The 27,368-nt window shown below is 37.1% G+C and overlaps 1 protein-coding gene across 3 annotated transcripts in view; it reads right to left on the minus strand.

Moving 5' to 3' along the window:
- The window catches only part of PDE7A (phosphodiesterase 7A), a 109,897-nt gene that overhangs the window by 50,206 nt on the left and 32,323 nt on the right, over positions 1-27,368 (minus strand). For 2 of the 3 annotated variants that reach the window (XM_035011253.1, XM_035011251.1), the window contains exons 2-3: positions 3,832-3,892; positions 212-295 (exon numbers count right to left, since the gene is read on the minus strand). In XM_035011253.1, coding sequence (XP_034867144.1) covers positions 212-295; positions 3,832-3,892 — 145 coding nt within the window. Of the gene's footprint in view, positions 1-211; positions 296-3,831; positions 3,893-10,201; positions 11,311-27,368 lie in introns of those variants that run through there. The other variant, XM_035011252.1, reaches the window with a different exon arrangement.

Here is a 27,368-nt window from a genome sequence, read left to right on the forward strand (position 1 = left end):
ATATCAGCTTTCATATTTTATACTTTACAATTCTAATTGCCTCTAAGCATTTACCAACATTATCTAGAAATAAAGTGTCATTTATCATGACCCAATGTTTTTTAAAACATTCCAAACATAACTTTTTTTTCCTTTGAAAAATTACATAAGTTTATGAAAATCTGAAGTTTACTGAAAGCCTAAGAGAAATACTGTATATGCCAACACTTACCATGAAAAATACGAAAATCAATATATGGATGAGAACCTCTTCTTTCTGATTCAAATCCTGCTCGACTCCTTACACGTACATCTCCTGGACAAAATCAAGAAAAAATAAACTTAGAAGGCTGCCATTTTGGGAAGAAGCTCCCATATGCAACAAAGGTTTATGTGGTATCATACTCATAAGTACTGGCCCACTAAGTACTTATGGAGTAAGTAGTTAACAGCTGATCTATTTAAAGGGATTTACAAATTTTCAATATTGAATTGTATGGCTAGGTGGACTTTTTTTAATCTACCTCTACAATAATAATAATAATAATAATAATTACTATCTAAATTTTAAAGTTAGCATTCGGAAACATGACAAGTATATGACAGTTGAACCTAATATCTTATTATTCACATGGAGTTAATTAAAATCCTCAGCACAAAACTCTAAAAATCCAGAGAGAAAAATATTAAGTGTCTACCCCTTGCCCACCACCATACTAGACTATAAGAGATATGAAAGAAAATACATGACCCATTCTTAAGCACCTTAAAATTTTATGAATGTACAGAAAAATAAAATGTTAAAGATTTTGCCTTAAATGTTTAATTTGATCAATCTTCTCTTTTCTCATTGATAGTGGACATACACCCAAGGACTTTAGTTGGGTCTTAAACTTTGGCCTGTATAAGCTCAGTATTGTTTCTTCTACATGTATTCATATGAATTTCAGATCTACTTCTCCACACAGCAAAATAACCACTGGAAGCATGTACCAGACACTCTTTTGTGCCTTATAGGCACTATTTTATTTAATTCTCTCAGCAACTCTGGGAGGTAGGCATCTTAGTCCCCATTACAGATGAAGAAACTGAGACTTTGAGAAGTTAAGTAGCCTGCCCATGCCATAAAGCTAGTAAAGGGTGAGTCAGGATACAAACCTACTCTGTGGACTCCAAAGACAGCAGTTTCCCCACTATACTTCCACAGCCTCAAACTTCATAACCTTTAGGTCTTCATCCCTGCCGCCTGTGCCCTTGAATTGTGCTTGCCTAGAAGGCCTTCCTGGCTCACTCGTTTCTCTAAGTAAGGCCATCATTTCCTTCAATGTTCGTGTCATCCCATAGTGATTAATCAACTCTCTCATGTGGCGATTCCTTCACCCTGCAACAAATTCTTACTGAACAGCCACCACACGTCAGGCACTGCAAGTATAGCAGTGAGCAAAACACATAAAGTCCCCGGCTTCATGAAGCTTATCCTTTCATGGAAATAAATAATATAACAAGTAAGGATTTCATTCTACAGAAGATGGTAATAAGTAACCTGGAAAAAACTAAAGCAAGGAAAGAAGAATGGCAGGGGCGGGGAGGGGGGGGGAAGAAGTAGGGGAGAATGGACTCACTAGGGTGGTCAGAGAAGGCCTCATTGAAAAAAAGGTATTTGAGCAGAGGCCTGAAAGAAGTGAGGCAGTGAGCCATGTGGCTATCTGGAGGAAGAGGTTTCCAGGCATAACAAAGAATAAATAAAATACCCTGAGATGGGGGGCATGCTTGGCATGTTCAAGGTCAAGCAAAGAGGCCAGCATGGATGGACTGAGGTGAGGGAGAAGTCAAGTCAGAGAGGTTGTAGGGCCAGTTCATGCTGGACCTCTGTGGGCCATCATAATAGCTCTGGCTGTTCATCTCAGAAAACCATCAGAAGATTCTGAATGGAGGAGTGAGACTGATTTAACTTAGTTCTCAAAAGGTTCACTTTGGCCACATAAACTAGAATCAAGCGGAGGCACATAGGTAGAGGCAGGGAGACTAGCTAAGGAGCAAGTGTAAGAAATGAAGCAATCTATGGGTTGGTGGGGGGTGGCTATGGGGAGATACTGTTCAAGGGAACCATGTGTCAGTTATGCAGGGTAAGTTCTGCAGATCTAATGTACAACAATGTGACTATAATTAACAATAAAAAAGATAACTATGGCTCAGATCGCGATGGTAACAGCATCAAGGGTGGTGAAATTCTGGATATACTTTGAAGGTATCAGCCAAGAGGATTTGCTGATGAAGTAGACATGAAGTGGATAAGAAATAAGAGTCAAAAATGACTTGAAGGCTTCTGATCTGACAACCAGAAGAATGGAGTTATGTGCTGAGATGGCAAAAGACTGAAAAATGAACAGACCTGGGAACACAAATTTTTTTTTTTTTAAAAGATTTTATTTATTTATTTGACAGAGAGAGACACAACGAGAGAGGGAACAAAAGCAGGGGGAGTGGGAGAGGGAGAAGCAGGCTTCCCGCGGAGCAGGGAGCCCAATGTGGGGCTCGATCCCAGGACCCTGGGATCATGACCTGAGCCGAAGGCAGACGTCCAATGACTGAGCCACCCAGGCGCCCCGGGAACACAAATGTTTTGTTCTTGCTCTCGCTCCTTAGCTAGTCTCCCTGCCTCTACCTATGTGCCTCTGCTGCTCAATTAAATGTCAGGTACCCACAATACACTCATGTGGAGATGTTCTACAGAGTTTAAAAAAAAAAAAAAGGAGTCTAAAGTTGTTTTCAGGAGAGCAGAATCCCAAATGTGTTTGTAGAGAGACAGAGAGAGTAAAGAGGAAAAGACCACACACTAGTGAGGAAAAAATACATATTACAGTAGAATGGAGTTGAGGCAGACACACAAGGTAAATTAAAGAGGGGAAAAAAGGGGGCACCTGGGTGGCTCAGTTGTTAAGCAGCTGCCTTCAGCTCAAGTCATGATCCCAGCGTCCTGGGATCGAGCCCCGCACTGGGCTCTCTGCTCGGCAGGAGGCCTGCTTCTCCCTCTCCCACTCCCCCTGCTTGTGTTCCTGCTCTCGCTATCTCTGTCTCTGTCAAATAAATAAATTAAAAAAAAAAAAAAAGAGGGATAAAAGGAAGAAAAGCAAAAACAGGGCACTGGAGAACACTTAGGCTTAAGAGGATGGGAAAGAATTAGTCAGAGGCAAAAACAAAAAACCCAGATAAAGGTGAAGAATATGGATGGCTCAATATCTTAGAAGTTGAGGAAGGAATTCTGAGCATGAGGAGAGGAGTCACAGAAGACTCCTTTAAGAAAAGAGAAGTAAATCTGCAAGATTCCAGTAAATCTTAATTGTACATTTCTAATAGTATGAATTAAAGGACAAGGGATCAAGGAGTATGTGATGAGGAGAAAAATCTGGTGAAGAGAGAAAACAATGATACATATATACACAATCTAAATTCATTTTACTTTATGGACTTGAGTAATACAAGAAAAATTTAAGAACTGAGACTGGGAGAAGACCAACAGTCTTCCTCGCCAGCCAAGTGAGAAGAGAATACATGCAATGACAGGACTATGTGATCAGGACCCTTTTTTATGAAGAATACTCTAGTTCAATTTAAAATTGTGTACTAATGATAAGAGTCCCAGTAATTAAATCAGAGACTCAAGTACTCTAAAAGGCCTCTCTTTATTCACATAACATTCAATATTGGTTTCAAGACTTTTAAACCTCAGAATAATAGATTATTTCTATTGCAAACAGCGATGAACCAACCAAATGAAAACTACCTCAATCTCAAGTAACACCACATGATAACAAAATTAACGGATATTGGTACAAAATAAATACTGCTTACCTAGCATACGAATGTACAATGCAGTCTGGTCAGAACTGTCATAGGAAATAGCTCCACGCCTCTAGAAAAAAACATACATACAATTTTTAATGCATGGCAATTACATGGGATATGAAATTTAACCAACATTTATTATTTATTGTGCAAAAGAAGCTGAATATACAAAATGAAATTAGATATGACATCTGCTCTTAAAATCTCTAGTTGTGAAGAAGACAGTTATAATATGATGAAGCAATACCATAAAAGTGGATACAGAGTAAGGAACATGCAATAGGTAGAAAGTTAATGTCGGAGTCAGACAAGCTCACTTGGGGAAAGACCTTTCGCAGAGGTAGACAGAAGTGAAGAAGAGATACGGTCCAACTATTTACCATTCCCTTAATTTAAACATGAAAGAATAATCAAACAAGAACCATCATTTGATGAAACCCATCAGGCTAGAAATAAATGGAACAAGATGAAAAACCAAATGGCCCAGAGGCTAGCAAGAAATGAGAGAATTTTTAAAAATATAATTAGTATACTCAGAGATTTGAGACAACACTGAATCTATAAAACAAAGGACAGGGTACCACTGAAAGAGAAGTTTTAAAATATATTTTGTGTTTAAAAGTAAACAGATATAAAAATGTAGCTTACAACATTATTCATAATAGCTCCAAACTAAAAACAACCTGAATATCTAGCAATGAATGAATGGATTAATACAAATGAAGTATATCCATACAACAAAGCATTATTCAGACTTTAAAAGGTATGAAGTACTGATGCATCTACAACATGGCTAAACCTCAAGAACAGCGTGTTGAGTGAAAAGAGCCAGTCACAAAGGACCATACAGTGTATGGTTCCACTGATATGAAATGTCCCAAACAGGCAAATCCATAGAGGCAGAAAGTAGACTGGTGGTTGTCTAGAGTGGGGAGAGCTGGTGAGAAATGGGGAGCGGATGCTAATGGTACTGTGCTTCTATCTACAAGGGATGAAAGTGTTCTCAAATTATCCGTGGCAAGGACTGCACAACTCTGTGAATACGACTAAGAATTACTGAATTATATACTTTAAATGGGTAAATTGTATGGTATGTGAATTGTATTCCAATAAAGCTATTATAAAAATAACAAATGTTACTAATTTAAAATATACATCCTAAAACAAAATAAATTTGAAGAGCTGAAATACCCTCCACAAGTTCTGCCAACTCTACCTTTGCACTCCTCTCCCATTCTCTAGCTCCATTTCTTCCTTCTTTCTCAGGCACCACCACCTCTAAGCTGGCCTCTTGCAGTGGGCTGCTGGCTGTTTCCTGCTGCATCTCTTGGCCCCCAGTCCGCTCTTCACATAGAAGCAACAGTGAACAACTCGGCTACTGCTCAAAATCCTCCAGTGGCTTTCTACACACTTGGAATAAGGTCCAACACCAAGCTCTGATCTCCAAAGACCTCCATGATCTGTCCCCCTACGCTGTCCTCACCACCATAACCCAGCCACACTGGCCTCCTTGCTATTCCTCAGCTGTACCATGGGTGCAGCCTTTATACTTGTTCCCTGTCCAGGATCACTGCATCACTGTTCCTCCTTATCTCTTTGGTTCTAGATGAAATGTCATCTCTTCACTGAGGCATTCCAAGGCTACCAAATCTAATGTCACCTGAAAGCCACCCTCTCCCACAGCCCTACCTTCCTGCTCTGTTATGGCACTTAGCTGGTGTTATCCTGTTCACTCGTTCTAAAATAGAAGCTCCATAAGAGCAGGAACTGTTCGTCTTATTCTCCACCGTAGCCCTGGCCCCTAAAACAGTAGCTTTTAGTAGATTCTAAATACATGCACTGTATACATGCACGAGTGACTGAGTAGGTTTATTGCAAATAAATTAGTGAATAGTTTATTAAGGTGATGAATAAACTCATGAATAACAGAACTGATACAAAGACAGATTTAAAAATCTAGAAGATGAAATTGACCAAACCTCCTATTAGAAAGGCCTTTCTAACCGTTCTATAAAACACGTCTAGAAGTCATGAAAGATGGATCAACATGAGTTCAACAGATAGGACAACGGGTGAATTTCCCCCTACTCTACCTAAAAATGAAAGGAACAAAAAGTGCCTTACAAATCAGTGAGAAAATAATGAATAAGAGTGTAGAAAAACAGGTAGGACATAAACCCATACTATTCACAGGAAAAGAAACAATAAGCCCATAAACATAAGACAAGATGCTCAACTTCATTAACAAAGGAAATAAACATTAAAGAAATGAGATATTTTTATATATCAGATTAATGATCTTCTGGCATGAGATTTATATTCCTCAACATACACCTAGAAATCTCAAGGAAAAATGATCACTATAAAGAAATTTACTTTATTTAAAATCCTTATTTGAATGTAGTTTGCAAAATAACTCCCCAAATCATTGTTATTATCTCCTTAATGCTTATCATGTAAGAGACAAATGTCAATAAAACTTAATAATTTCATGTATCCTTACAAAAAACAAAAAAACAACAGTTCAGAAAACATAAAAGAAACAGAAGTTCAAACAAAAATAAAATTCTAATTTTCAACACCAGTTGTCTCCAGGGAGCCCGAGGGACACAGAGGTAGGAGGAGGACTTTTCAGTGTTTATCCCCTGAATTTTGTAGTATGTGTAGTTATTATCTATTCACAAAATAAACCAAATTAAAATTAAAAAGTAAAATGAGAATCTACTACAAAGAAATCTATAAAGAAAAGCATGATCTCAAATCCCAAGGGACTAAATCATACAGAATACGTTCCTGGCAGCATCACGCTTATAGTGTCTTCTACCAACAGAATCTCTCTCCTAAGGAAGCCTACTGCAGTGTAAACCAAAATAGTTTCAGGGTAAACTATTTATTTTGGAGCAAACAGCCACTGTAATCACTTGGTATTAAAAGGCACCTCTTGCACCTGCTGTTTGATCCCCTCTTATTAGATTACAGGCCTCCCCTTAATACCACCATATTAGAGGAAAACCTAGGAGCCTGGAGAGCATATATGTGGAAATAAATATTACTCTCAGCCAAGACATATTAGTGAAGCTAAAGATATCACTGTGTAATAGCCTGTCATGGTCAATACCTATCAACCTGCTAGTGTCCAATAACAACTTGGATAAATAGGTTATGAAAACGAATTATGACTTGCCATCTCTAACAGCCCTCTTCAAGAGAGTGATTGACCTTATTATTTTTTAAATGTAGAATGACTATTTACTAAAACAGCCATTAATTAGGAATGTAATATCTCATTTATCACTTCACATATTAAGGACTGAGAAAAACTAATATCAGCTCTCTGTTAAATAGTATAAATCAAAAACTTGTTAGTGAACATAATCCAGATTATAACTATGACATACTAAATTTATTTTCAGGTGATCCCTTTAGACTTATTTATAGAGACATTAATTTAAATATAAAAATGATAGGGTCTATATCAATCATAATAAAAACCTGGCAAAAGACTAGAATTTAATTTTAAATATATTAATATATTCAGTAAGTTATACTTACTGAAGTACAACTTATTCAAGTTATTCTATTCATTACCAGTTTAAGTAAGTCTGGTCCACACATAACTTAGTTTAAAAGCTATATTAAGCGGCAAGACATAACTCTTATAAAATAAATCCAAATGAGACAATGTTTTTTTTTTTAAAGGATGGACTTTTAAAATAGATCTATCTGAGCCTATCAACAAATATATCCCGAGTGATACTTCATTCATTTATCTCCTCACAGACCAAGATTAAAATGAATATTATTAAATTCTCTCACTAAACAATCATGGTAGAACAACCTAAAGTAACTCATTTTGGAAAAACACACTATAAATTATGAATTGTAACAATTTGATTTAAATGTTAGAATTAGTTACTTTAAACCAAAGTCATATGTGCTTTCTACGCCAACACTACAGCATAGACTTAACACATCTTTTTAAAGATCACCATCTTAAAAGCCAAATACTAGTAAAATCCTGTTTTTATTAAAAGAGTACAACGAATTTAATGACAATCCTGTGTCGCAGTCAGTCACAAAACACTTTGTGCTATCATCATCCACATCCCCACCTCACCTCACCACTGAAGGGAAAGAACTCAGACGCCTCTACCCGTGACTCTTCTAATTTAGCCATCCTGGGAACAGCTTGAAAAGCAAACTGTATAGGTCAAAACATGGGCGTGGCTGAGCTAATCAGAAACTGACAGCAGCAGCGTAAACAAGTTAAACTGTAAGGTTCCAAAGGATCCACTGCCACGCTAACAGGACTTCTGAGTGCCCTGGTAGGACACTCACTCACCTTCAATCAGGATGAATCACTCTTCCACACAAGATCTCACTTACAAAGTGAGTGACAAAAGGTGTAAAAGTTGTTCCAATATTAGTTAATACAAAACTTTTAAAGACAAACATTTTTAAAAACTGAGCAAAGATATTTTAAGTGCCATTGTTTTTATCTTGTTCAAGTTTTCCACTAAAATGATCTACTGTGCAAAAGCCTGTTTATTTCCCTTACATGGGAAAAGTAATAATACATTAACTAACACTTGCTGAACTTCTACTTTGTGTCAGAAAATGTTACAGGTACTTTCATATAAAATCTCATTTAACCCATACAAAGACCTTTATAAGATAGGTTTTGTTGGCCCCATTTGGTGGATTAGTAAACTGATGGTCAAAGGGCTTAACCACAGTAGTACTAAATAAATTTTTTGGTTAACATTACCAAACAACAGTAACAGATTACAAAAGATGGCTGGGCAGCCAAAATTTTAAAAGCGGTTTTCTCTGATGTAGTAAAATGAGCTTTTTCAGAGTATATTCATCTTACACATGCTAAAGAAACATGCTGATGTTTGTCTATTAAAACATTGCATTGATCCACTGAACAGTATCCTTCCCTTCTTCCTGCCTATGAAAACAATATATTTTTCAAAAATATTGCAAACTTAAAATATTAACATTCTTTTTGTTTAAAAGCTTAATTTTGGGGGGAGTACCTGGGTGGCTCAGTCAGTTAAGCATCCGACTCTTGATTTTGGGTCAGGTAATGATCTCAGGTCTATGAGATCAAGCCCCGTGTCTAGCTCCGCGTTGGGCGTGGAGCCTGCTTGAGATTCTCTCTCTCCCTCTGCCCCTACCCACCACCGTGTCCCCTTGCCCCCTGCTCTTGCTCTCTCGCTCTCTCTCTTAAAAAAAAATTTTTTTTGCTGGTTAGAAAAAAAAGTAAAAAGTCTCTGAAAACATCCAAAACTCAATGAATTAATATTAACTTGACCTTCATTCAATAACCTGGTGAGCTAATCCTTTAAAAACAATGAGTAAATAGCTGTCAGTACAACAAAATTAATTCTTAACTTATAAAACACAAGGATTTTAAAAATTTGAGCACACTGTTTTTATTTAAGAGATTTCTTCAATCATATTCACTAAGAAATCAAGACTACTTCAATAAGGGACAATTATGTTTAAAACATTATGTGAAAAATTATGTACCAAGGATTAAAACCTTGCTTGAAAAAGAAACAAGTTTATGGAAGCTTTAGGTTCCTTTGCAAATACTGATGGCCTTATACATTTTAAGTTAATATTCTTCAATTTCTTAAATACAGGAAGAAAAAAGCTGCATGATGGATGAAAGATATAATCATTTTTATACAAATATAGAAAAAATAATTTCACATAGTATCATCTTAAATATTTCCTACATTAGTTTTAGACTTTTTTCCAGATGGCAAATGGCTAGCATTCTAGCCAGCATTTCTCAAGCCTGATACTCAGAATTAAAGTTCAAAAACAACAGATACATAATAATCTTACATTTTTTCCAACATATTATAAGTAAGGTATACATTCTGGTAGTAGCAAGACTTTAACAGAGAACATGATAGAGGGTAGTGTTTCGTTTTTAAAAAGTTCATAACTGTTTAGAAATTCTCAACAACTACACATTTAACATATAAGTAAATTCTTTATCTCCAAAAAGAATATTTAAAATATGTACACCAAAAGTATAAATTAATAATTATTTAATCTTAAAAGGTGTATTTCTTTAATCACAAACTTCTTTAAGGGAATGATACTGAGGGAAGCTACTTTGACACCGAGGAATGATACCCTAAAAAGCCCCTGAAAGGAGGAATCAGGTGGGAAAAGAATAAAAAGTCCACGCTTAACTACAATTAAGCTTTTCAGTTGACAGGTAAAACTCGAATAGCTCTCTTAATCAGAGAAATAAAAACTGAAGCCAAAGGAGAAACTCCTAGCAAATCGTTCCAACCAAATACATAAACTGATGATTAACGTCACAATCCTAAAAATAAAGATGGCCTACCTTAGAGGCGATCCACTTGAGAAGAACCACAGCCAGACACCAGATCAATGTAATTCCCATTGGATCAATCAAAAGCCCACTGCATAATCTCCCTCCTCTCCCAGCAGGCAATAAGCAAGGAAGACTTGTTACGAGTTTGATAATAACCAGCTGTCCCGAGGCAGAAGAGAGGGGACACCGACTGCCTGGAACCTCAAGCAGCTGCCTTCAAACCAGATCACCTGACTCCTCTGAGAATGCGCAGCCAGGCAGCCTTCCTCCTCAGCGCGTGCTTAAGGCCACAACCCCAGAGTTGGGGTAGAACAGCGTAAGTAATGTTGGAAGAGGAACGGAAAAAAAAACTTAGTGAGGGCTGACCTAACAGTCTCACAAAATAGACACAAGAAGGTCCCAGGCGAGCCCCAGACACTTCTACAGCTTAATACTAACAGAGTGCTTTGACAGAACTTTCAAAAAATGTTTGGCAATACACAAAATTTCCTCATTTCTTTCACACAGACCACCTCCACAGGTATAATGTCCTGGCACTTAAAAATATGAATGCATTTTAGTCTATCTTTTCAACTTTTAACACTGAATGTGTTCAGCTTTTTATTTCTTTTAGGGCTAGGATTACTTTATGAATGTTAGAGCCATTCATAAATACCGTCTGCCCTATTTAACACTGTAATTCACTCATTTTAGATTTAAGGCCAATCTAAAGGTGCATTTTCAGACAATTAAAAGTATATTATTTCTAAGTCCTAGTTGCCATCTAGCTTATATTACAATATTTTTGGTACACGTCACCTTCTTCTCTTGGTTGGTGAGTGAACTCTCTAATGGCAAAGTGTGCCTATATTCATCCACCTTCATGACCTCACAGCAGCCAGCAGGTTGCAGGCAGTATTGCTGAGAAAGTCTTTCATGAAACTTTCATTCAAGTATTCTGCAAGTATTTGTTAAGCTTCTACTATGTACCAGACCCTGTGCTAGATGCCAGGGGCACAATCCTCCAGTGAAAACAGAAATGGCTCCTGCCCTTGTGAAGCTTACAGTTTAGTCAGAGGCTACTTTAACCAAAGTCTACGAACATAAATATAAAAGTGCAACTGTAACAAACAAGTACAGTGAAGTGGGGATAAGAACTGCCAACACCGTCTGCATCTGACCTACTGCAGAGGAGCGGGACTTCTTCCCACAGTTCTTGAAACGAAGGGGCAAGCACATGAAGAGGACAGGAAGAATGATCGGGGCAGACACGACAACCAACGACGGCCAAGCAGCTATGAAACAAAGCAAGGAAGGAAGAGACAGGAAGACCAGGGAAGGCTAGAAAGCAGGGCGAGTCAAAGTGGAGGCCGTGCGAAGGTGTTTTACCTTCATCCTAACAGCTAATCCCAACCTAAAGAACTTTCGCAGGTTCTGGTCAAGGACAGCTATGTGGGGTGGGAGCTGGACAGGCAGTTCAGTTGGCCACTGCAGAGGTCCAGGAGAGGGGCGAAGAGCCTGCGCGGAGTGCTAGAGATGAAGGGGGGGGGCTGGCTGGAGAAATACTCGGGACATGACAGGTCTGTCACAGACTGCAGTCCATGACAAGACAGAGGCATCTGCGTGGCAACAGTCCACAAAGGATGGTTCTAAAGTATTTGAAATAGCCCAACAGGTCAAATACTAATGTAATGCTATTTTCATGATCCAATCCTCAGTACAAAGAAGTTTATTTAAAAGAAAAGTTAATTCTAGACCTGTCAAAAAGCAGCATAAATTAAATTAGCAGATCTAAATCAAAATTTTCCTAAATTGAAACCGTTCATAACACATGGTCATAAATTTCTCACTCTACCTTATACATTATGTATATCTCTTCCTGCTACTGAAGCAACAAGCTGTAATGCAATCCTTGCACAAACGGAGAAGACTTTTTTGTCAGAAAACTAGGTGTGACAGGAGATTGTCAGGGTCTTTCATTATTCTCTGTATTCTAGTAGAGCTGCAGAAACCAAACTGAAGGAATGCCCAGGAAAAGGACCAAGCAGCAGAATGCGTATTAGCCCAAGTCTCAGGAGCAATGCTGGTGGCCATGGGAGAGGGGCCGTGCGGCCTGGGCCAGGGGCTAACACGGGCTTGAGGTTGCTATCCGCTGCTCTAGCCCATGCTGCACACTCCGAATTAGCCCATTACCATGATGCTCAGCCCAGAAGGACTTCTCATTTTCACACTTCCTTTCCAATCAGCTGCTTAAGGAGTCAAATTCTGAGAAGCAAATATAAGATTGCTGTTTTTGGTATTTAAATATTTTTATAAAAGTCTTTTTGATTAAAGATGAGCTCAAGAATCTGTACTTTCATTTAGTCTAAAAAGGATTAATCAGGAAATAATCAGAATTGAGACAAAGAATTAAGAAAAAAAAGGACATAAGAAAGGCAGTTCTAAAAGTTCTCTCATTTAAGTGAATTTCTGTTGAATTTATTTCTATCACCTCAAAATTCTACTGGGTTTAGAGACAAGAGCCTGGGTTTATGTCACAGCTTTACTGCCAAGAGCTGAGTGACCCTGGGCAAGTTACCACTTTGCTGGGCCTTCTTTTCCTCGCCTTCACGGGACTTAGATAACATCTATACAAGAATACCTTGCTCATTCATAGTAGGCTCTCAATAAATTTCAGCCAAATCAGAATTAAATATTTAAGACTTAAGAATGATACTGACCAAATCACTCCAGCTTCAACCCAACAATAGACTTCATTGAATTAACAATGGTCCGTAAGGGGAATTTACACTGTGCTTGCCTAGGGCCCTCAGAAATCTTTTCCGAGCCCTAGGAGAGTGAGGGTCTTGACTTTCATTTTTCACACTGGTGAACAGGTTGGCTCCCTAAAGTGGTTTCCCCAACATCTTCTTAAATTTATACTCTGACAGGGAAATACAGAGAAAATCAAGAAACGATCCTCCCAGATTAGAAAATTCTCTATTTGAATAGAAAGAGTTATTGAATTTATGCCTAAAAAACCCCATAGATCATTGCTGATGATGCATGCACATCACTCAAATCTTACAAAAATCTCAACAGTACACTTAACTTTCTTAATGGCATGGACCTAATAGCTTTAAATTTTTTTTCTTATTTTGAGATATGAAATATTTACCACTAATTTATGTGTATCAGTTGCAAGGACTTCCTTTAATAATAAAAATATTTCAGTAAGATGAAATAAAAGCAAAAGCTGTTATCAAATTAGTACGAATACTCCTTTACATGATGTTTACTTCATAGAAAATTCTCCTAAAAATTAATCTTTCCAGATGGAATCATGTAACTTATTATTCCATAAAGAAAGAGCTGTGTCTTTTACACTAATAACAAATGTATCCTTTTACATTAATTTTTCTCACCTCCGCCTAGTGAAACATGGCAGAGTAACAAAAAAATCAGACTATGCTAGTGGCACCTGGGTGGCTCAGTCCTTAAGCGTCTGCCTTCAGCTCAGGTCATGATCCCAGGGTCCTGGGATCGAGCCCCACATCGGGCTCCTTGCTCAGCAGAGAGCCTGCTCCTCCCTCTCCCACTGCCTGCCCGCCGTTCCCCCTGCTTGTGCTCTCTCACTATCTCTGTCTCTGTGTCAAATAAATAAAAATAAATACAATCTTAAAAAAACAAAACAAAACAGACTATACTAGAAAAATTAGTGCACAGAATACAACTAAACTTTCAAAAACAGAATTTGATACTTTAAGAAGAAAGTATAAAACTTTTTACCTTTCTGGGGCTAATAAAACTAATATCTGAAAAATGAAAGTATTAAAAGCAGACCTCACTATTTTAAAACTGTGATCAATAGAAAGAAAAGACATGACTTTGATCATTGTGTTTTAGAGGAAGTAATCCAAGTGCAAATTTTATTCCTGGGGCTCTTTGCCACCCACAGGACACCTGTCAATCTTGGCAATAGCCTTTAGCTATCCATATAGAGACTCAGCATGTCCTTCCCTTGACCAAATTAGGCTAACCTCATCTGCATTGACATCAGTGTCTATAATTTTGGATTCTCATGGACGGAAATAGCCTATCCCAGAGTTCTTTATACAAATGTTGTGTCTGTGGAAAACTATAACCAAATTTATAATAGAAAAATGTGAACACTATAGTCAAAACCCTCCAATTGTGCTTTTATCATTTTGAATTTCAGCCAATTTTAATAGCAAGTAATAAAGCAAAGCAGGTTTTTTTGTTCATTTCTTTCACTAAAAGCCACGTATCAGGGCTTCTTATTCTTCAGGTGGTATAAATTTCAAGAGATGAAACTGACAAAAAAAAATTAGTTTCAATAACAAAAAAAAATTTTTAAACTATGGTAACATGGGAATTTTACCAGTTAATACCTTTGTGTCATACTGATTTAGAGCTCTGAATTAAGTTTTTTGTTATATAGTATCTCAGTAGTTGATGACAGCAGGCATGTGATTAGTCCAGGTACGGAGGAAACAGTAAAAGCGCTCTGACACTTTACAAACATTCAAGCCTTCTGTTACAACTATCTTATGACATTAAAAGAACTTAAGAGATTTGCTTATTGAACCACTGTTCATAATATATTAAAAATTATGGAAAAGTGGAAGTAGTCACAATTTTTAGAAGGAAAAAACAGTAGTGTAGATCTGTAGAGTGTGAACTTAAAAAAGGAGCATTCAGTGTGCATGCTGTAAGTGTAAAGCTACTAGCATATTATTAGACCAGGAGAATGTCACAAAGACTTAATTTCAGCAGAGCTGCACACGAAGTCTCTGGTGGCAACCTTAAACAAAACAGAACAATGTGAGCCCCATACTACAGTTAGGCAGATTCCTAGCTGGCTAAACCAACATACCCAGAGATTAAGTACTTGATACCAAACAAGTGGAAGAATTCTAGAGGTAACTAACAGAACTCTGCATCTGAACTTGTCTTGTTCCACACTTCACTTACTGGGGTGCAGATCAGACAAATGCATATCAAATCTGCATATAAGATGCAAAGGATAAACCAGCATGCTTAATTACAAATAACTTAAAAAAGGTCAGGATGTTTAATCTCGAAGGTAATAAGAGACAGTAATTAAAGGCACTGAAAGTCAGATAAGTATCCAGATCAAGGATGTTCCACTATTCCCAATACAGGCCACATTTATAAGACTCAGTTCAGTTCTGAATATCACCCTGGGAGATGCATACATACATGGCATTTTATTTTAATTAATTAATTAATTTATTTATTTATAAAAGATTTTATTTATTTATTTGACAGAGAGAGCGAGAGAGCACAAGTAGGGGGAGCAGTAGAAGGAGAGGGAGAAGCAGGTTTCCCGCAGAGCAAGGAGCCCGATGCGGGGCTCGATCCCAGGACCCTGGGATCATGACCTGAGCCAAAGGCAGATGCTTAACCATCTGAGTCACCCAGGCGCCCCCATACATGGCATTTTAAAATACAGATAAGAATAATATACACAAGAGATAATAGTATTATAACTGAGATGCTTTAGGCAAAGAAATAAAAAGAGGGACAGAACAGGTGTTAAACAGCTATGAGATAAAATAATCTAAGGGGTTTAGCTCTATTCTGTGAAATTACAGGAGGTGGAAATAAGACCAATGAACAGTAAAGTTTGTGGAAAATAGAATTTGACTCAGTATTACCATCTAAGAACTTTCTACAATTTGAGCCATGTAATTTGAAAAGAGGCGCCTCAAACAAGCCTCTGTCAAGGAGGCTGTGGGACAGGCTAGAACAACTGACCTTCAAGTTCTCAGCCAATTCCAAAATTCCACAGTACTCTAACTAAATCAGAGACTGGAGTTCAGGAAGGCTAAGGTACTTGAAATTTGTATGGTAGAGTACCAGAGAGGAAATGTGTGAAGAAAATGGGCTCCAAAAGGCTGAAAGTGGGTCTCCTTGAGTCTTTGGCTAAATATTAAGCTAGTTATGTGTAGTATGAGATTCCATGAGGCCAGGAGAACGACCAGGGGAAGAACTACTACAGGGGAGCTGGGAGACACGAGCCCTCCAACCAACCCCTGTAAAGAGCGCTCACAAAATTCCTGGGACATTCCACAGAGACCTCAGAAATGTCATACCTTAGGAGAAGGGCAAAACCAATCCATCAATGCAGAAAATTCTATTAAACAACACTGTTCTAGACCCACACTAACAAAGCTCATAATATGCCAAAAAGGATTAGGAGGATCAGAAAGTAACTAAATTACCTGCCAGATCAAAACTCAACACTCTTTTAAGAACGACAAATAAAATTACAAATTAAGAGAATAAACAAGAAAAGGTAACCCGATGCAAGGGGTAAAAACAGTCAATAAAAACAAACCCGGAAATGATCAAGATGATGGAATTAGTAGAAAAGAACTTCTAAAATCTTATTATAATATATACAAAGATTTAAAGGAAAACATACACAAACTGAAAAAAGAAATTCAAACTTTTAAAAAAAATGGATTACTTATAGCTGATAAATACAATATGTAAATTGCAAAATTCACAGTTGAGCTTAACAGCAGACTAAACGCTGTAGAAAAAGAGACAAGTGGAAATTACCTAAACATCTTCCAAATTTGATAAGAACTACCAATCCAGATGTCAAAGAAGCTCAATTAACTTCAGTTAGGAAAAACATAAAACAACACAACAAGGTACATGATAATAAAGTTGCTGAAAATCAACTGATACCAAAACCAGACAAAGACATTATAAGAAAAGGAAACCATAGATGCAACCCCTCATAAATATGGACACAAGAGTCTTTAAGAAAATATTAGAAAATCAAACCCAACAATATATAAAAAGGAAATACATTGTGACTAAGTGTAAATTATCCCAAGAATCCATAATTGGCTTAATGTTCCAAAAAACAATAAATGCAATTCAACATATTAACAGAAAAAATCAATCATTTCAATTGATAAAGAAAAAGCATTTAACAAAATCCAATGCCATTTATGATAAACACTCTTACTAAAATAGAAATAAATGAAAACTTCCTCACCCAATAAAGAAGATCTATGAAAAATCTACACCCATTATCATACTTAGCAATAAAAAACAATGCTTTTGCCCTTACATCATGAACAAGGCAAGGATGTCTGTTCTACCACTTTAACATAGTATCAAAAGCCAATGCATTAAGGCAAGAAAAAGAAGCATAAGGCATACAAATTGCAAAGGAAGAACAAAATCTGTCTTCATTTGCAGGACAATCAGATTGTCTATGCAGAAAATCCTAAAGACTCTACATAAAAACTACTAGAACTAATATTTAGCAAAGTCAGCATACACAAGACCAATAAACAAAATCAATTGTATTTCTATATACTAATGAAAAATGTTTGGAACATGAAATTTAAAAAATATTATTTCCAATAGCATCCATAAACATGAAATACTTAGGGAAAACCTTAATAGAATGCACGCAACAATATATAGTGAAAACTATAAAGCATTTTTGAGAGAAGTTAAAAAAGAACTACATAAATGGAGAAATATACTATGTTGTTATGGGATTGAACTGTGTTCCCACAAGAGATATGTCGAAGTCCTAACCCTGGATACCTGTGAATGTGACCTTATTTGGAAAGAGGTTCTCTGCACAGGTAATTAAGATGAGGGCATACTGGGTTAGAGTAAATTCTGAATCCAATATAACTGGTGTTCTTATAAGATAGAAATCTGGACACAGACACACAACCACACAGGGGAGAAAGCCATATAAAGACGGAGACTGGAGTAAAGCACCTACAAGCCAAGGAATGCCAAGGATTGCCAGCAATATCAGTATCAGAAGCTAGGTGTAGAAAAGATTCTTCCCTAAAGCCCTAGAGAGAGCCCGGTCCTGCCAACACCTTAATCGCAGACTTCTAGCCTCCAGAACTGTGAGATAATAAATTTCTATCGTCTTAAACTATCCACTTTGTGATACTCTGTTATGGCAGCCCTAGGAAACTAATACAAAACCTGAGGTGCTTATGGAGAATGAATTTATCTTAGGGATTTGTGAAAAATGCAAATTCAAGGTGCATCAAGGGTTTCATAAAGGCCTTGAAAGAGAAGTAGGCTAGAGAGAGGGATTTGGGAGTAATCCTCTATTAATCAAGACCATATAGTAAAATTACCAAATGAGAGAAGAGAAGATGGTTAAAACCAAATCTTAAGGCTCACAAGCAGGAGAGGACTGGGAGGGCAAAAAGCAAAAATTTACAAATGGTAACATTCAGATTAAATAGCACCACCCCCCAATCTGTTCCCCCCCCACATATGCAAATAACATTCCTTTCCCTCTTACACCTCAGTTAACGTTAAAGCCAGTAAGAAACAGCTTTGAATACAGTACAAAAAGCAAGTGAAAAGAAAGCTATTGCTCAACAAATCTCAAACCAAATCCCCTTTTAAGACTTAAAGTTTCTTACAGACCTAGGCTAGAGAAAGAATTTTTGGTTCAGCTCTTCCTAATCTAGGCTCCTTTAGTTCCTTTAGAAGATGAAAGCAAGACACGGCAGCTGATATTAAAACTTTTTCCTATGGTGAGCGCTGTGAATTGTGTAAGACTGTTGAATCACAGACCTGTACCTCTGAAACAAATAATACATTATATGTTAAAAAAAAAAAAAAAAAAGAAGATAGTAGGAAGGGAAAAATGAAGGGGGGGAATGGGAGGGGGAGACGAACCATGAGAGACGATGGACTCTGAGAAACAAACTTGAGGGTTCTAGAGGGGAGGGGCGTGGGGGGATGGGTTAGCCTGGTGATGGGCATTAAAGAGGGCACATTCTGCATGGAACACTGGGTGTTATACACAAACAATGAATCATCGAACACTACATCAAAAACAAATGATGAGGGTGACTGGGTGGCTCAGTCGTTAAGCGTCTGCCTTTGGCTCAGGTCATGATCCCAGGGTCCTGGGATGGAGCCCCGCTCCTGCTCAGTGGGGAGCCTGCTTCTCTTTCTCCCACTCCCCCTGCTTGTGTTACCTATCTCACTCTCTCTCTCTGTCAAATAAATAAATCTTAAAAAAAAAAACACAACAAAAGCGAATGATATAATGTATGGTGATTAACATAATAAAATTAAAAAAACAACAACAACAAAACTTTTTCCATCCAGTTCTGTAACTGACGCTGATTTGGAAGAAGTCGTTGAGATAAACAGTGGCTAACTAAAACAAAACCCATGCTCCTATTATATTATTTACTAGGTGGAGTGAATGAATCTCTTGTCAAAGTCTCTTAGATCACTTTCATTTCCACTGGTGGACTAGTTCAGAGAACTGATCCTACCACTGAAAACTGAAAATAGTGAAAAATATAGAAAATATCTACTGAAATGAATCCATGAGCTGGTAAGAATATAAGAATAGTCAGGCAAAAACTATGTAAAAGTAGGAATGCACAAAGGTAAGCAGAGTTGGCTTTCATTTCAAGGTCAAAGTGGAGGGTAGAGGAGGTGAACCTGAGCTCTGGATTTTTCACAACCACATGGGTATATGGAACAAAAAAGACCAAAGTCCAGGGTCTGGCCAAAATATAGAGCACATCCTAGTAACTATTACTAATGGAATACACAATGGGCAATAATTACATTCTATGTTCATTAAAAAAAAAAATAGCTTGAATCAAATCATATACAACCACCAGCTAGGAGAACATAATACAAATTTATGTCGGCTGGCAAAATGATGGTCATATTTTGGATTTTTTCATCAAAAATCTACAATTTTGATGAACTTTACTGCAAAAGCAGTTAAGATTAATTAATGCTACCTCCAGGAGCTCTAACTAGAACAATGTATAAAAGCAGTTTACTAAGGTTCAAAGAAAAGAGCTACTTTCTCTTAAACTCACACCAATTGTTTACATTTAAATAAAATGAAGAGAACAGGAAGGCTTCTGTACTTAGCATATATAATTATAATGTTTTGTTCAAAATAGAATAGACAAAGAATTAAAAAAACAAAAATAACGTTTAATTTGCATTGAAGTACACAGTACTTATTCAGAAGAAATGCATGTATAATCAACATTCTACAAAGAAATTTAAAACCTGACTTATATCATCTAACATCAACAAAACTCTCACTAAAAAATCTTTTCTTCATTGAGCCATAAAGTAGAATAGAGGTTACCACCAGCTGGGGGAAAGAGGGGAGCAAGTTGCTGTTTAATGGGTACCCAGTCCCTGTGTGGCATGATGAAAAAGTTCGGGAAATAGTGGTGATGGTTGTAGAACACTGTGAATATACTTAATGCCACTGCATTGTGCATCCAAAAAGGGCTAAAATGGCAAACTCTACGTTAGGTACATTTTAGCACAATAAAAAAAATACATACAAAAACTATTTTCATCTAATTTTCCTTAAAGTTTGGAATTCTCTTACGTCTGAAACTCATGCAAGTAAGTATCCTCTAAAAATTGGACTAGGAGAGCAGAGGCTTTGGGTTATGTGATCATAGATTCAAATCTGAGGTCTACCCTTCCTAATCACAGACTCCTGATACAAGGTACATTCTAAAAGCTTCAGTTCCCTCCACCTGGAAAATGGGAAAGTACTTGAACGCAAAGTTGTAGTAAGGATTACAGCAGACAGCTATAGTATGCATGAAGATAATCCAGGAACTTCACACCAAAGCGTTCTTATTCAATTCTCTGATATACGAAGAGTTATTAACTAAATGAAGTTATTAGCTAAAATCTAAAAACCTTTAAAAATCATCTAACACCCTTTAAGTAGTGCTTGAAAATATATTCAGGCATACAAAACTTGATTCAAATTCTTTAAAATGGCTTTTCCTTCTCTATGTTTATCAATCCAGCTCTTATTTTTTTTTAAAGATTTATTTATTTATTTGAGAGAGAGAGAATGAATGTGGGGGGAGGGGCAGAGGGAGAGAAACCCAAGCAGACTCCCCACTGAACGTGGTGCCCGAAAGTGGAGCTCAACCCCAGGACCCTGAGATCATGACCTGAGCCAAAATCATGAGTTGGACACCCAACTGATTGAGCCACTCAGACGCCCCTCAACCCAGCTCTTATTTGAATTGACAGTTTCTCTAAGTTACAATATGAGGCAGTCAGGAATATTAAAAACAACTTATTGTTAAGTAAAAGAAGTCTGACGATAATGCTCTCCTTTTCAATTTTTTGCCAGCTGCGACCCAATGTATTTAATAGTCCATTTACAGTCATCTCCCATCAGCAACAGGCATACATTTAACAATATTAAACCAATCAAGAATTTGCCCAAAGTGGTGCATAGTCTAGATCACAATTTTACTTTTTTAGGAAATGAGACATGGCTGGCATAGGTGGTGTTTAATCTTCTTAAGTACCAAATACTTTGCATACCCCCACATGATACAAGTTAATCTTCTGATACCCGGTATTGTATTTTTTAAAAATCTGTATATTATGATGTTCTGACATCTTAAGAAACCATTCTAGCTGGGACGAGACTGCCTGTCCCAGAGCTAGCCCCTTCTTGGAGACAGCAAAGGGCCCAGGCAGGCGCATGCCTTTGATGTGCAAACTAATCCAGAGCCAGACCTTCTCCATCAGATCCTTTTCCCCAAGGCCTTAATCACCCAGAGCCAGGTACTAGGCAACTAGGGACCACTCCTATAGCCCAAAGCCCACCACAATTATTTAAATCTGCCAATCATAAACCATTCACTCGGCCCTGCCTTTCCTTGGGAACCCCCAACAAAGACTGTGGCCCTAATGCTCTCCTCTCATTCCTGTCTTCTGCCTGCTAACCTGGTGCCTTCCCTGTGGCCCCTGCATGGTGTGTTCTGTCTCCTGTCTCTGGGACCTCTGAGTATAATAAACTTTATTTTTCCCTGAGCCTTGCCTGTGTCTCCGCTTGTGACTGCGCCTGACTATTAGCAAAGAACACAAAACACACCCACTGACTGAGAAAATACAAAACATTATTGTGAGTTCGGTAGTTACGTTTAAATAATTTTACTTAATCACAACAGTATCTACTTGTATTTGAAACACACTGGTACATACATACTTGAGATTTCTATTTTTAAGTTTACTATTTCAAATACATGTGGATTCGTGAATCCCTTGCCAAATTCCCAGATTCTCCTGGGATCCGCCATTCTCCTTTGGGAACCACTGTCCGGAGGATGATAAGGCAAGGTGTGTGTATGCACAACCCTCCCCTCCCACCATATCCCGACCTCTGACACACATTTCTTGAAGAGATATGCCCCATTCAGTATACCATCATCTCTCTAAAAAGCTGGTAAGAATGGGGGGTGGGGGTTAGCTGATCTAAGAAAAACCTTTATAAGAAAAACCTATATGATTAAGGTTAAAAAGGGGACACACCAAAGAGTATGAAATAACCCTCTCAACAGACTGCATACACAGCACTTGATCATACATCTTTCCTTATAGCATGTTTTATTACCAAGAAGATATAGAAAACCACTTAATATTTGTCTTTTATGGCGCAAATTTAACCTTTTTATCTCATTTTCCCCTATACATATCCTAATTCCAACCAATTAATCAAGATTTCCTAAAAACAGTCTAGACATTACTGCCGCCATACTTGTACCAACTCATTTCCTCAATATAGACTATTAGGAAAGTCATGTCACTATTAACACCTCCAATACATATTTGTTTAAAGACAAAAATAAAATCCAGTCATTTTTTGGCAATTACAATGGCTTATTTCAAGATTTACTGGAAAACTTAAAAAAACTAAAATGGACAATTTGATACAGTTGAAAGTTTTAGTTCATTCTATGGACAATTAAGAACCAGTTAAATGTTAAACATAGGCAGTTTACAACAAATGAATAAAATATATTTAAAGAGTCTCTTGTTAAGAACCTGGAATAAAGACTGGTACCATAGGAATTTTGCTAATTTGAGCAATATTTCAGGTACAGTTGATTTTTAAATGATGACTCTTGTTCACTGAAAAGTTTGTAAAAGTTTTAAGTAGAAAACAATTTTCAAAATTAGTCAAGTAAACATTTAATTGGGAGACAGATATCACTCTACACATAAAAATTAATTATGGTATTATTTCACTTTAGTTTTTTGAGTCTTTTTTACATTACTGTTTGAATGTAAATTGATACAATCTTTCTGGAAAGTAATTTGGCAATGTATATCAAGATTTGAAACTAAACCTAACGTTTTAACTAGCCATACCTCTTCTAGGAATTAATCTTAAGGAAATTATCATGAATGAGCATGAAGTTTTAGCTACAAAGATTTTCATCACAGCATTGTTTATAATGAAAAACTGAAACTTTCTAAATATCTGACAAATAAGGGCTTGATTAGTTGACTAATTGTAAAAATAGAAATATGGAATACTTAAATCATTTAAAGTAACTGCTGTAAAACATACATACTCAAACTGTTTTGAAATTGCCTATAACTCTTGGATACTTTTAAGATTTTATTTATTTATTTGACAGAGAGAGACACAGCGAGAGAGGGAACACAAGCAGGGGGAGTGTGAGAGGGAGAAGCAGCCTTCCTGCAGAGCAAGGAGCCTGATGTGGGGCTCGATCTCAGGACCCTGGGATCATGACTGGAGCTGAAGGCAGTTGCTTAACCAACTTAGCCACGCAGGCGCCCCAACTTTTGGATACTTTTAACTATTTACAATTTGTAGTAATAATAATGCATATATTCAATATGTAACTACATAGAGACAGAAATGGACGACTAGTTGTCAGGGGCTAGGGAAGGGGAGAGTGATGAGTGATTGGTAATAGGTAATTTTTAGGTGATGAAAGTGTTCTGAAATTAGATAGTAGTGAAGGTGTGTAATATTCCTCAACTTTGTGAATAAAAACCACTGCACGTTTTAAAGGAGTGGATTTTAAAGGTATGTGAATTATTTCTTAAAAAATGTACAGATTCAGAGGCGCCTGGGTGGCTCACTCGTTAAGCTTCTGCCTTCGGGTCAGGTCATGATCCCAGGATCCTGGGATCGAGCCCCACATCGGGATCCCTGCTTGGCGGGAAGCCTGCTTCTCCCTCTCCCACTCCCCCTGCTTGTGTTCCCTCTCTCAGTGTGTCTCTCTCTGTCAAATACATAAATAAAATTTTTTTAAAAAATGTACAGATTCAAAGATTTAAATCTTAACTTTTTACACAAATCTTAAAGTAGGCCATCCAATGGCATCTCTGTGCATGTATCTGAATGTTTTATATGTGTGTTATGGATGAGCAAAGTTTGGGCTCTTTTTTCATTTAGGCCTGTACGTGATTCCTCATGTAAAATTGTGCTCTGCTAAAGCAACTGAACTCCTCAAACAAATGCAAGGCAAAGCTCACATGCATCTGTTCACATATTTCATTAAAACAAAGCAGTTTTATACTAGCAGTTTTATACTAACAGATGAACATGCAAGAGCACCATTAGGATTGTAGAATTTTAAATGCTTATTGCAACTTTGGCATACTTTTCAAACTTTTATATTCATGACAAATAAAATGGATAGAATTTTAGATAATTATTACCGACTCCATAGTGAAACAAAAATTTCTGACTTTGTCCTTCAAACTTCTGGATCACTAATTTATAAATATTCTGAAACCATAAGGGAAGGTTTAAATACTGATAACATTTTTTAAACAGCTTTCTTGAGATATAGTGCACAAACCATACAATTTACCCATTTAAATACACAATACAATGGTTTTTAGTATACTTACAGGTAGGTGCAAACATCACCACTGTTAATTTTAGAATATTTCATCATCCCAAAGGAAACCTCATACTCATAAACAGTTATTCTCCATTCTCCCCTCCCCCCAGTCCCTGGCAAACACCAATCTGCTTTTTGTCCTTATAGGAATACATTTTCTGGGTATTTCATATAAATGGAATCATACACTGTCACCTTTTGTGTCTGGTTTATTTCACTTAGCAAAAAGTTTTCTAGGTTCATCCAAGTTGTAGTAAGTATCATAAATTCATTCCTTTTTATGGTTGAGTAACATTCCACTGTATGGATATACCACATTTTGTTTATTCATCATGTTGTGGACATTTAGGTTGCTTCTACTTTTTGGCTATTTGAAAAATGCTCCGATAAACGCTCAAGTACAAGTTTTTGTGTGAACTTGTTTTAATTTCCCTTAGAAGTGAAATTGCTGTGTCATTTGGTAACTCTATGTTTAGCATTTTGAGGAACTGCCAAACTGTTTTCCCAAAGTGGCTGCACCATTTTACATTCCAAACAGCAGTGCATGAGGGTTCTGATTTCTCCACATCCTTGCCAGTACTTATTTTTTATTCTAGCTGTCTCTCATTGTGGTTTTGATTTGCATTTCCCTGATGGAAAAGATGTGGGAAGCATCTTTTCATGTGCTTATCAGTCATTTATATATCTTTTTTGGAGAAATGCCTGATCAGATCCTTGGCCCATTTTTTAAATTGAGTTGTCTTTTTTACTATTGAGTCGTAGGAGTTCCTTGCACAGTGTAGATGTAGTCCCTTATTGGTTAAATGTTTGCAACTATTTTCTCCCATTTTGTGGTCTTTTTACCTTCTTGATAGTGTCCTCTAAAGCACAAGTTTTTAATTCTGATGAGGTCTAACGTATCTGTTTTTTCTTCTGTTGCTCTTGCTTTTGGTGTCGTATCTAAAAATCCCTTGCCAAATCCAAGGTCCTAAAAAAATTTACCCTTGTTTTCTAAGAGTTTTATAGTTTTAGTTCTTACAATTAGTTCTTGGATCCATTTTATGTCATAAGGATCAACTTCATCCTTTTCAGCATGGCTATTCAGTTGTTCTAGCACAAGTACTGAAAAGGCTATTCTTTCTCCACTGAATGGTCTTGGCACTCTTGTCAGAAACCAGTTGACCATGGGTTTATTTTTCAACACTCAAATCTATTCCACGGATCCCTAGGTCTCCAAGGTAAGTACTTAAGATAAGGACTATAAGTATCATACTGTCTTGATCACTGTGGCTTTGTAGTAAGTTCTGAAATCAGAGAGTATGAGTCCTCCTACTTTGTTCTTTAAGATTTTTTGCTACTCTGGGTCCCTTGCAATTCCACGTAAATTTTTTCTTTTTTTTTTTTTTTTACAATTTTATTTATTTTTGCAAAAGAGACAGAGAGCGTGAGCACGTGCACAAGCGGGGGTGGGGTAGAGGGAGCACAGTTGGAAAAGCAGACTCCCGCTGAGCAGGGAGCCTGACTTGGAACTTGATCGCAGGACCCTGGGATCATGACCTGAGCTGAAGGTGGACACTTAACTGACTGAGCCACCCAGGCGTCCCCATATAAATTTTCAAATTAGTTTGTCAACTTCTACAGAGAAGTCAGCTGGGGTTCTGAAGGACACTGTGCTGAATCTGAAGATCAAGTTGAGGAGTCCTGCCACCTTAACAAGATTAGGTCTTTTAATCTATGAACATGGGGTATTTTTCCACTTATATGGATCTTCAATTTCTTTAAATAATCCTTTGTGGTTTTCAGAGATTAACTTTGTACTTTTGTTAAATTTATTCCTAAGCATTGTATTCTTTTTAATGCTGTTGTAAATGGAATTGTTCTAAGTTCACTTTTGGGTTATTCATCTCAAGTGTACAGAAACATAACTGATTTTTCCCCCCAAAACATACCTCTGATTTTTGTATATTGATCTTCTATCCTGCAACATTGCTGAATTCATTTATTAGTTCTAATAATTCTTTAGTAGATTCCTTAGTATTTTCTATATAGATCATGTCATCTGAGACTAGAGTTTTACTTCTTCCTTTCCAATCTGGAGGCCTTTTCTTTTTCTTGCCTAATTGATCTTGTTAGAACCTCTAGCACAGTGTTGAACAGAAGCAGCATGAGTGGATATCCTTGTCTTGTTCCAGGCCTTATGAGGGAAAGCAACCAGTCTTTTATCACCAAGTATGATGTTAGTTGTGGGTTTTTCATAAATGCCTTTTGATCAGGTTGAGGAAATTCACCTCTACTCCTAGGTTTGAGTGTTTTGTTATGAAAAGATGTTGGATTTTTGTCAAGTGCTTTTTTTGCATCTATTTATATAATCATTTGGCTTTTATTATTCTATTGACATGGTACATTACAATAACTTACAATAATTTTCGGATGTTAAGTCAACCTTGTATTTCTGAGATGAATCCCACTTGGTCATGGTA

This window comes from Mirounga leonina, unplaced genomic scaffold (assembly GCF_011800145.1).
Source record: "Mirounga leonina isolate KUSES-001 unplaced genomic scaffold, KU_Mleo_1.0 Mir_165, whole genome shotgun sequence".
Taxonomy (NCBI): domain Eukaryota; kingdom Metazoa; phylum Chordata; class Mammalia; order Carnivora; family Phocidae; genus Mirounga; species Mirounga leonina.